The sequence below is a fragment of the Microcaecilia unicolor genome, chromosome 7 (assembly GCF_901765095.1).
Source record: "Microcaecilia unicolor chromosome 7, aMicUni1.1, whole genome shotgun sequence".
NCBI lineage: Eukaryota > Metazoa > Chordata > Amphibia > Gymnophiona > Siphonopidae > Microcaecilia > Microcaecilia unicolor.
Window position 1 is genome coordinate 200737808 of NC_044037.1, and position 12091 is coordinate 200749898.

The 12091-nt window shown below is 44.8% G+C and overlaps 1 protein-coding gene across 1 annotated transcript in view; it reads left to right on the forward strand.

Moving 5' to 3' along the window:
- DNAH7 (dynein axonemal heavy chain 7) overlaps window positions 1-12091 on the forward strand; it is a 525690-nt gene that overhangs the window by 446933 nt on the left and 66666 nt on the right. Inside the window, 1 exon segment of the mRNA XM_030210108.1 lies at window positions 9288-9464. Coding sequence (XP_030065968.1) covers window positions 9288-9464 — 177 coding nt within the window.

Sequence of the window (12091 nt, forward strand, 5' to 3'; positions counted from 1 at the left end):
TAGAATATGCTTAGTTGATATCCCAGTGCCTCTATTTACACCAAACAAAATGTGGCATAAATCCCTGCATGTAGATTTACATGCCCTGGGCCATATTCTATAACTACACACGTAAATTTTGGAACACCCATGAAACACCCATTTTTATGCCCATAGCCACGCTCCTTTTCAACTCCACACATTAGAATTTAGGCGCAGTTCATTACAGAACACGCTTAGCGAGTTGTGCTTGTAAATTCGAATTATTGCCAATTAGTTCTCATTATTGCTTGGTAAGTGCTGTTATCAATGCTGATTAGCTTTTTAAGCCAATTAAGTGTGTTATGATAGAATATGCCTGGATTTCAGCACAGATCTCTAGGCACGCTATATAGAATCCGGCAGATAGCAGGGATTCCTTTGCTCACCAAAATATTGGAGACCCTTGTTAGTAAATAGTTATCTAGATATTTTGATAAATACTCTTGTTACCATCCTTCACAGTTTGGTTTCAGATCTCAACATGGCACTGAATCCCTTTTATTAGCCTTAACTACTGTTGTCAGAGAATACTTATGTACAGATAGGCAGATACTTTTACTTCAGTATGATATTTTAGCTGCTTTTGATTCGGTGGACCATGGACTGCTATTGACGAGACTGAGTGAGCTAGGTCTAGCAGGTTCTGTATTAAATTGGTCAGAGACTTTTTGGTGAATAGATTATATACTGTCTGGAAGGGAGATGAAATATCAAACAGTTGGCTGTCAACTTGCAGGGCCCCTCAAAGATCATCCTTCTCGCCAATGTTGTTCAATCTTTTCATGAGCTCTCTATCCAGTATAGTTTTGGGAGATGGGGGATGTCTATTTTCCTACACTGATGATATTTTAATGTTAGTTCCCATATGTACTACTCTGAAAGACATGTCTGATAGAATATTAGGCTGTATGAACAAGATTCAGAAATGGGCCACTGAAAAAGAGTCCAGGGTCTTGGCCGTTGTCCTGGACTCCTCTCTAATATCTGAAGCCCAAGTTAATCAAATATGGAAAAGACCTTTTTACCACATGTGACAACTGAGATTAATTAGATCCTATTTCCATAATTCCCACTTTTCTCTTTTGATCCAGATGTTAGTATTGCCCAATCTGGACTACTGTAACTCTTTATAACTAGTACAGAACACTGCGGTGTGGTTGATTTTCCACTTGAGAAAATATTTATTATTATTTATTATTTGTAGCATTTGTATCCCACATTTTCCCACCAATTTGCAGGCTCAATGTGGCTTACATTTGCCGTAATGGCGGTTGCCATTTCCGGGTAACAGAATTACAATTGGTAATGCATATGTAGAACAGATAACGGTATACCTACATACATGGTTACATACAAGTACCATAGCATATTTGGAACAGAGAGGTAATCAGTCAAGTGGTAAGATTCTATTTGTGTCTATGTCATGTAAAGTCTTGTTATTTAATATTTAAGATGGATGTTTATGGTATGCCTTCTTGAACAGATCTGTTTTCAGTAGCCTTCGGCAGATAGTTAGGTCTTGCGTTATTTTTATGTGTTTCTGTTCACATTAAAGAGATATATTGGCTTTGTGTGCATGCACATATCACTTTTAAGGTTACCTGTGTAGTGTTTCAGGTGCTATATGGAAATATCTCAGAACTGCTGATCCAATTCTTATTCCTCTGTTTTTGCATTTCTGCACGAGTTTGGGATAGTTTTCTACTGAAATTTCCAGTTTTTAAGAGAATACGGTTCAAACGTCAGCTTAATGCTGTGTTCTCTTTCCAGGTGGTTGCTATCTGTAATGAACTACCTGTTCATATCCACTTGGAAACAGATTATATGCAATTACACAAGAAGCTGAAAACATTTTTGTTCAATAAGTTTAATTAGTGATGTTTTTAAGGTTAAAAAAAAACCTCTTTTTTCTTTCTTTTTCTAATTTTCTTTATTGATTGTTTTATTTACAGTTTATTATTCCTCACTTCCTTTGTGAGCTCTTATATTGTAAACTGCCTAGAACCTCTTGCTGGGACCAGTGTGATCTATAAATCACGATTTAGATTAGATTAGATGTAAATAATGGCATTTACATATGTAGATTACATATGAATGTAAATGATTTCAGAATGCTGTTATTTACATGTGAAGATTGCATACACGTGGAAATAATGATAATGCATGGAGATGCCTCAGAAGTTGGGCAGGTTAAAAATTTGCATGTGTATTTCCCATTTTACATTACATTACAACTCACATTTATATGCCACAATTAATTCAGAGTGGCTCACATATAGACTAGGGCATACCCTAATACATAATACAATGTCAATTTAATTAGGAAACCTTAATCATATTACAGTAAATGTCTGAAACAACCAGGTTTTAAGTAATTTTCAAAAACATTTGGTTTGGTGCGAACAATAGCAGGTAAACAATTCCACCATTTTGCAGTTAAGTAATGAAACAAACAAGAAAATTCAGGCTTATAGATGACACCTTGTGGCAATAGAAACTGTAGTGACAAATAAGCATAGGGTTATGTTCAAAATTCTTCTTGTGTATATTAATTAAAGGTATATATTGTGGAGCTTGCCCATACAATATTAAAAACACCAAACAACATATTTTAAAAATGGAATGGGCTTCCATCAGTAGCTAATGCAACTGCGGTAACAATGGACTAGCACTCTCGTGTCTGGAAACTCTAAATATCATGTGTGCTGCTGTGCTCTGAAGTAACTGTAACCTCCAGTAAATCAAGATACTGCAGCCAATATATATGACATTGCAGTAATCTAAATGCCCCATGATTAATGTTTGTACAATCAATTGATAAACCTTAATCTCAATACACATATGGGGGGTAATTCTATAAGGGTACACATATAGATAGGTACCCGTTCTATAAAAATATTAGGCACATAGTTTCCTTTATAGAATACTAACGTAACTGTGTAGGTGCATAGGCAAGCACTTATGTCAGCCAAAGAGTTGGTGGGATTAAATGGGCAGTATACACAATGGAGAAGGGTAGCTAGTGGGGTTCCTCAGGGGTCTGTGCTAGGACCGCTGCTTTTTAATCTAATACTAATCTAATATAATAAAACGCACCGTGAACGTTCTGAAGACAACGTTCTGAAGCCACTCAAACACTCCCTGGCTGTAGGGTTCGTGGATTCGTGGTGTGAAGCCAGCCAGCCGTCTCTGTCCCACCCTCGCGTCAAACGTCATGACGTCGAGGGTGGAAAAAATTTTTAAAAAAACGGATCGCACCCACACACGCGGTTCCGGCAGCGCAGCGTCAGGGAAGTAGGCGGCGCTCCCGACATCTCTAGCCTTCCCTTCGCTGTGTTCCGCCTTCTTCTGACATCAAGGATGACGTCAGAAGAAGGCGGAACACAGCGAAGGGAAGGCTAGACGTCGGGAGCGCCGCCTCCTTCCCTGACGCTGCGCTGCCGGAACCGCCACGGAGGTAAATTTAAAAAGAAAAAAAAAAAAAAAGGATGTTGGGGGAGAGAAGAGGGTGGGCAGTAAAGTTGAACAATGGGAGCGGAAGGGCAGGGGAGAAACGACAGCATGGATGCGAAGGGGGGGCATGGATGCGAAGGGTGGGGGAGAAGAGGGCGGGCCAGGCTGGGACATGGGAGAGAGAGGAGCATGGATGCGAGGGGGGGGTCATGGAAGGGAGAGAGGGGACTTGCTGGAAAAGGATGAATGGAGGCGGCAGGGGACAGAAGAGCATGGATGGGCATGGATTGGGAGGGCAAGGCTCAGGGAGAGAGGGGAATTGCTGGAAAGGGATGAATGGAGGGGCAGGGGACAGAGGAGCATGGATGGGCATGGATTGGGAGGGCAGGGCGCAGGGAGAGAGGGGAATTGCTGGAAAGGGATGAATGGAGGGGGCAGGGGACAGAGGAGCATGGATGGGCATGGATTGAGAGGGCAGGGCTCAGGGAGAGAGGGGAATTGCTGGAAAGGGATGAATGGAGGGGGCAGGGGACAGAGGAGCATGGATTGGGAGGGCAGGGCTCAGGGAGAGAGGGGAATTGCTGGATAGGGATGAATGGAGGGGACAGATGGGCATGGATGGATATGGATTGCAGGACAGGGCTCAGGGAGAGAAGGGAATTGCTGGATAGGGATGAATGGAGGGGGCAGGTGACAGAGGAGCATGGATGGGCATGGATTGGGAGGGCAGGGGTCAGGGAGAGAGGGGAATTGCTGGATAGGGATGAATGGAGGGGACAGATGGGCATGGATGGATATGGATTGCAGGACAGGGCTCAGGGAGAGAGGGGAATTGCTGGATAGGGATGAATGGAGGGGCAGGTGACAGAGGAGCATGGATGGGCATGGATTGGGAGGGCAGGGCTCAGGGAGAGAGGGGAATTGCTGGAAAAGGATGAATGGAGGGGGCAGGGAACAGATGGGCATGGATTGGGAGGGCAGGGCTCACACACTCTCTCTCATATACAATGTCTTTCTGACTCACACTCTCACACACTCTGTCTCACACTGTATCACATTCACTCTCTATGTGCCACACAGTCAGTCACACACTCGCTTGGTCTCATACACTCACTCTCACAGAGAATCTGTGTCTCACACACACTCTCTCTCTCGCACACACACACACACTCTCTCTCACACTGTGTCTCACATACACACTTGCACACACTCTCATTCTCACACACACACTCTCTCACAAACACACTCACACCCAGACTCACTCTCTCTCTCACACACACACACTCACACTTTCACTCTGTCTCTCACACAGTCACTCTGACATACACTCTCCCAAACATACACACTCCGAGGAAAACCTTGCTAGCGCCCGTTTCATTTGTGTCAGAAACGGGCCTTTTTTACTAGTATATTTATAAATGATTTAGAGATGGGAGTAACTAGCGAGGTAATTAAATTTGCTGATGACACAAAGTTATTCAAAGTCGTTAACTCGCAACAGGATTGTGAAAAATTACAGAAGGACCTTACGAGACTGGGAGACTGGGCGGCTAAATGGCAGATGACTTTTAATGTGAGCAAGTGCAAGGTGATGCATGTGGGAAAAAAGAACCCAAATTATAGCTACGTCATGCAAGGTTCCACGTTAGGAGTTAGGGACCAAGAAAGGGATCTGGGTGTCGTCGTCGATAATACAATGAAACCTTCTGCTCAGTGTGCTGCTGCGGCTAGGAAAGCTAATAGAATGTTGGGTATTATTAGGAAAGGTATGGAAAATAGATGTGCAGATGTTATAATGCCGTTGTATCGCTCCATGGTGCGACCGCACCTTGAGTATTGTGTTCAATTCTGGTCACCACATCTCAAGAAAGATATAGTAGAATTGGAAAAGGTGCAGCGAAGGGCGATTAAAATAATAGCAGGGATGGGACGACTTCCCTATGAAGAAAGACTAAGGAGGCTACGGCTTTTCAGTTTGGAGAAGAGACGGCTGAGGGGAGACATGATAGAGGCATATAAAATAATGAGTGGAGTGGAACAGGTGGATGTGAAGCAACTGTTCACGCTTTCCAAAAATACTAGGACTAGGGGGCATGCAATGAAACTACAGTGTAGTAAACTGAAAACAAATCGGAGAAAATTTTTCTTCACCCAACGTATAATTAAACTCTGGAATTCGTTTCCGGAGAACGTGGTGAAGGCGGTTTGCTTGGCAGAGTTTAAAAAGGGGTTAGACGGTTTCCTAAAGGACAAGTCCATAAACCACTACTAAATGGACTTGGGAAAAATCCGCAATTCCAGGAATAACATGTATAGAATGTTTGTACGTTTGGGAAGCTTGCCAGGTGCCCTTGGCCTGGATTGGCCACTGTCATGGACAGGATGCTGGGCTCGATGGGCCCTTGGTCTTTTCCCAGTGTGGCATTACTTAGCCAGTGGTGGGAGGCAGGGCTGGTGGTTGGGAGGCAGGGATAGTGCTGGGCAGACTTATACGGTCTGTGCCCTGAAAAAGACAGGTACAAATCAAGGTAAGATATATACAAAAAAGGGCACATGTGAGTTTATCTTGTTGGGCAGACTGGGTGGACCGTGCAGGTCTTTTTCTGCCGTCATCTACTATGTTACTATCCAGCTTATAATCGAAAGTGATCGCCGGCCATCTTCTGACACAAATCGGGAGATGGCCGGCGATTTCTTAAAAGCGGTGAAATCGGTATAATCGAAAGCGGCATTTTTGACAGCATCACCGCTTTCCCGTTGCTTCGCCGGCGAAAGTTCAAGGGGGCGTGTCGGTAGATTAGCGAAGGCAGGACATGGGTGTGGCTACTAGATGGCTGGCTTTCGACGATAATGTAAAAAAAAGCGTCGTTAAGCAGTATTTTGCCGGGTTTACTTGGTCCTTTTATTTTCACGACCAAGCCTCAAAAAGGTGCCCCAACTGACCAGATGACCACCGGAGGGAATGGGGGATGACCTCCCCATACTCCCCCAGTGGTCACCAACCCCCTTCCATACTAAAATAATAAAACTAAAAACCTTTTTTGCCAGCCTGTATGCCAGCCTCAAATGCCGTACCCACCTCCATGACAGCAGAATGTGTTGTATCCTCCGACAGCCTTTCCCTGGTTGCGATGTGGCTCTCGGGTGAGTGTGGCACCTTTTATGTTAGCTGCCCTGCAGAGTCACATTAGCAATGCATTGTGGTGGGTGTAGGGTACTGGGCTCTACTCCCATGGTGTTTTTCCCCCCTGCTAACTGGGTCAGAGTGTGCCCTGTTTTGTTTCCTGTTGTAGTCCATGCAGTAGTGGCCATTTTTGTAAGCCAGTTTTAGTTCCCTTTCCTGTGTTACCCACGTTAGAGAACGTAGTTCTTACCTTGAATGGTGCTGAAAGAGGGCATTGTACACCATTGTGCCAGCTCTGACCTACTGCTAATCTTAGTACCAGGGGACTCTTTGCCAGTGGGGCACAACCTCTGATCTACAGTTAACTGTGAGTAAACGTGGTTATTTCAAGAAAGGACTTTTTCAGAGAGATTAGTCTTCAGGTGTGAACTGGTGCGCCAAAGTTATACAGCAGCAATAAGTCCTAAAGGCTGTATGCAGGTCCTTGGAGCAGTTTTAGTGGGTGCAGTACATTTGTGGGTAGTGGGTTTGGGGGGGCTCAGCTCCCAAAGTAAGGGAGCTATGCACGTTAGAGCTTTTCTGAAGTCCACCGCAGTGACCTCTAGGGTGGCTGGTTGGTGTCCTGGCATGTCAGGGGGGGCTAGTGCACTAAAAATGCTGGTTCCTCCCACAGCCAAATGGCTTGAATTTGGCCGGGGTTTGAGATGGCCGACATAACTTTCCATTATCGCTGAAAAACAAACCCGGCCATCTCAAACCCGGCGAACTCCACGGCATTTGGCCGGGCTAACCATATTATCGACAAAAAAGATGGCCGGCCATCTTTTTCGATAATACGGTTCCGGCCAGCTGTAGCGCTGCCACCAACATAGATCAGCGGCAATCTATTTGGCCGGCGACGTTTGATTATGCCCTCTATGTTACTTGTGTGTACCTAAGTGCCAGTAATATGTGCCTGACTTACAGTATCCTATTAGTTAGGCATTTGAATGTGTACTAGACCATGCTCCATCCAGAGTCTTCCCTTGTGATCATCCATGTGTAAAATAAAGCACTATTGCACATATTAGTAGAATACCGTATCGGCACATATCTGGCATGTACATGTGTCTGTGTGCACATGTGCATGTATACTCTAGTATTCTGAACATTTACACAGCGAACTGGCACATAAGTGTTAGCGAGAGTAGAAAGGAGAGGATACCAAGTACACGAAGAATCCGAACCAAGCCAAAAAGCACAAATGGACGGACCTCCAGGAACCGGACAAAGGGAGACTTTATTGCAAAGACCTGACATGGGCTGTGTTTTGGTGACCAAGCACCTCTGTTAGGTGTATAATAAAAATACAAAAGTAAAAGTTAAATAGACAGTAAAATGTAATAAAAATAAAAATAAATAAAAATGAATAAAATATAATCTGATAATAAGTTCTCATCAAATAAACATATATATTGATGAAAAGAAATAACATACAAACTGTCATAAAATCCTACTTGTTATGTATAAGTACAAAAATATCTCCTCACCACAAAAAATATCAACAAGGATACTTCATGATAGCAGCTGTTTTATGTCTGTTGATAAACAATTTAGCATTTGTTCTGAATTCCTTCTGAATAAAGAGCCAAACAATACATTATAAGTTGTACTAATAGACATGTTGTATAACATACGTGAATCATTATTTCTTCTGAATGGAAAACCAGCAGTACGTTACAAAATGTGCTGATAAGAATTGTTATATATTAACACCTTCTTTATAGAGCTATCCCCATAGTTTCAAATATGTTCCTGTTGCCTTTTCACCTTCTGTGAAGTACGCATGAAGGGCCCCTTTTACAAAGTAGCGGTAAGCCCAATGCGGGCTTACCGCTTGCTAAAAAGGAAGTACCGCTAGGCTACCACAGCAACCTGGCTGTAGTTACCACCCCCAGCGCACCATCATATCCAATGCTACAAAAATATTTTATATTTATATTTATATTTATTTTTGTAGCACCGTTGTGTTCCCGTCAGTAATCAGGCAGTGCTACGCGCTGCCCGGTTACCGCTGGGTTAGCTGCCCTAACTTTATCCAGAAAGCTATCTGGATATGGTTTGAATATCGCTGCTATGTGGATAACTACGGCACTTGCCGCTCTGTCCAGATATTTAGTACCAGCCACAATCCGGTTACCAGTGCTGAAAATCCAAATGATCTTTAACCATTGTGACTGGTGTTAAAAAAAATGCTGACCATGTTGGCTGTATATCAGGCAAGTTGTTTTTATATATTTTATTTTTCTACATTGCCTTGGGCAGAGCCTTTCAAAATATCTTTATTAGGTCATCAACTGCACATAGCATAACAACATAGCACAATAAAGTGCAAAGCATCACCAGACATAATTCACATAACTGTGGATGACATTATTTTAATATCCCCTCCCCCCCCCACACACATATACAGTCCACACCCTCTCAACAAATACTCCGTATCTAACCAAAGGATGTGTATCACTATAAAGCATCAAGGAAGGTAGGGTCCCAGACTCAGAAGCAAGTGCAAAATTAAACATCCAGATCATTCAGTATAATAGATTGAATTCTCATGGGCAACAAATAAATACAATTTATCTTTTGAAAAATGATTCATGACAAAGTATTCAAGCAGATTCATAACATGTATGTTTCTTTGCATTTCTAGGTTATTCCTGTGGTGCAAGAATATATCATTGATAAGTTGGGTCGCCAGTTTATTGAACCACCTCCATTTGATCTCTCCAAGGCCTTTTCTGATAGTCACTGTTGTGCTCCATTGATTTTTGTGCTATCACCAGGATCTGACCCCATGGCAGCACTCCTCAAATTTGCTGATGACCAGGTAAACTAAAATGTGTAAAATGAATTTCCAATACACCTAAGGCCAAGTCGGAAACTTGTTTTTTGTAAAACCTATTATGACAGTTGAGGACTGGCTAACCTTATAGGATGGAGAAAAAAAGGGGACAAAAGGAGCCAAACCCACAAGTCAGGATAATGTAAAATAGGCTCAATTTATTATCCAAATATAAAACCAATAAACAGCCTTCTAGGAGCAATATCCAATGTCAGTGCACAAAAACAGTGGTGTACAAATTGTACTTCAAGATGAAAAAAACCCCAACACTGCAGTGTTTTGGCAAGAAATTGCTTTCATCAGGGGTCCTAAAATGAAGTATTCTAAAAACCTTTACTTTCCCACACAGCACTGCAGATATCTCACTAGGAAACTGAAAGGTGCAACAAACACAAGGAGTTGATAGCGTCAACCTTTCAGTTTCCTAGTGAGATATCTGCAGTGCTGTGTGGGAAAGTAAAGATTTTTAGAGTAATTTATTTTAGGACCCCTGAGGAAGGCAATTTCTTGCAAAAACACTGCAATGTTGGGTTTTTTCATCTTGAAGTATGATAATACAAGGTCTTTTGCTTAGTTTGGACTGCCTGTAAGTTATCTCTTACAAAGTCCACAAGGGCTTCTGATTTCTGGTACATATTGACTACATATTTAGTTACAGGGGTGTCAGAGATGTCAACTTTCTCTTCCCAATGTTATCTTAGTAGGTCAAGGGGCCCTCTCACCCTCCAGCCATAAAGCAGCTCAAATGGGGAGAATCCGATAGACTCCTCAGGTACTTCCCTGTTTGCAAATAGTAGATAGGTCTCCTGACTCCACAAAAGTCCTTAACATATGTTTCCTCCTCAACCCTCCAGACCGGTCAAGACGCTTGGGTTATGCTCGCCTACCAGCAGAGGGAGACTGAGAACACTAACTTCAAACTATGTACATATAACCTGTGCCTAGCCATCTGTCGTCAGTATCTTCTCAGTCTCAGCAGAGGGTAGACAGGCAACCTGTGCAGCTTGTCCGGTCTGGTAGGATTCAGAGATTATTTAGGAGCTTCTTTGGTCTGTTTTTCAGTTTTATCCCTGTGCCTGGAAGACTTTAGTGTGCTGGGGGTTGGTGGGTCCGGTGGGGCCTGCCATTGTCCCCTTTGGGGTGTCACACCCGGGTGGCCGGGTCCCTCCCCCTAACTGGCTCTCCCGTTTGGGCAGCTTTGTGCCTCGGCTGCAGTTCTGTGCTGCAGCCTTGAGTGCCGTTTAGTTTTAGCAGCAGCAGGGCTCAATTTCAGGCTGCAATAAAGTTTTGACAAAAAAAAAAAAAAGTCTCTCTAAGATTGAAGGCCCAGGCGGTGTGGAGAGCTGAGTGAGCTGCAATCTGGGGTTCCGGAGTTGTTCAGCTGCTTTGGGGCGCTGTTTTGCAGGCTTCTGGTGAGTGGGCTGTCAGCTGTTTGTTTAGGCGCGATGGCGGGAAAGCCGCTGCGATGCAGATTTTGTGCGCGCCGGGGGGGGGTTGAAGTGGTTGGCGGTTCCTGCCGTTTCTGTGGCGAACCCAAGTCTTCTTCCTCCGCTCTGCCGGTGTTAGCGGTGGAGGTTCCCGCGTCGGGCCCTCCAGAGCCAGCAGTGTCTCAGTCTGGCAGCGCGGCGGCGGTCCCGATTTTGGCGGGAACCGCCGCCATTTTGGAATCGGCACCGCAAGGCCCGGAGTTGGTCGGAGGACCTTTAGGCAGTCAGTTGTCCGGTTTTTCTGGGGGGGACGGTCCTGGTCGGATGGGTTTCCCGCCGGATTTTATTTGGAGTTTATTTCAGGCCTGGCAGGCGGGGCCGTCGCGAGCAGAGCCCCCTAGTCTTGGGACGGGGGGTGCCAGTGTTAAGAGACCACGTTTGGAGTGGTCGGAGGACTTGGAAAGTTTTTCCCCTCCGGAGTCAGAGGGCAATTTTAGTCCCCTGGAGGAGGATGAGGGGCCGTTGGTTGGTTATGAGAAGGAGCTTGCTGTGCCTGGGGAGGACCCTTCGGTGGTCCGCATTTTTCACCGAGAAGAGTTGACAGAACTTATTGAGCAGGTGTCATCGACTCTCAAGTTTGAGGTGTCAGCTCCAGTGACAGCCGGGTCGCAGGATCCTTTGGTGAACGGGATTCGGCAGGTATCTCGCACTTTCCCTATGAACGCGGATCTGAGGGAAATGATTACCCAGGAGTGGCGTTCACCAGAAGATCAGTGTAAGGTGGCTCGTGCCATGGCTAAGTTGTACCCGCTTCCGCAGGAGGATAGAGATTCCCTCCGGCCTCCGACCGTGGATGACGTGGTGACGCCTGTGACTAAGGCTACGGCTATTCCTGTGGATGGGGGGGCCGCGTTGCGGGACCCGCAGGACAGGAAATTGGAGACGTTTCTCAAGCAGAGTTTTGATTTGTCTGCTTTGGCGCTGCAGGCGTTGGTTTGTGGAGGCCTGGTGGCCCGGGCGTGTTTCCGCTGGGCGGAGCGGCTGCTGGATTGCCCGCCGGCTGATAGGGCCTCCTTAGTTCAAGATTTGGCAAGGTTGGAGATGGGGTCGTCCTTCATGGCTGATGCACTGTATGATTTGTTACGAGCTTCGGCTAAGAACATGACCCTGGCGGTGGCTGCTCGT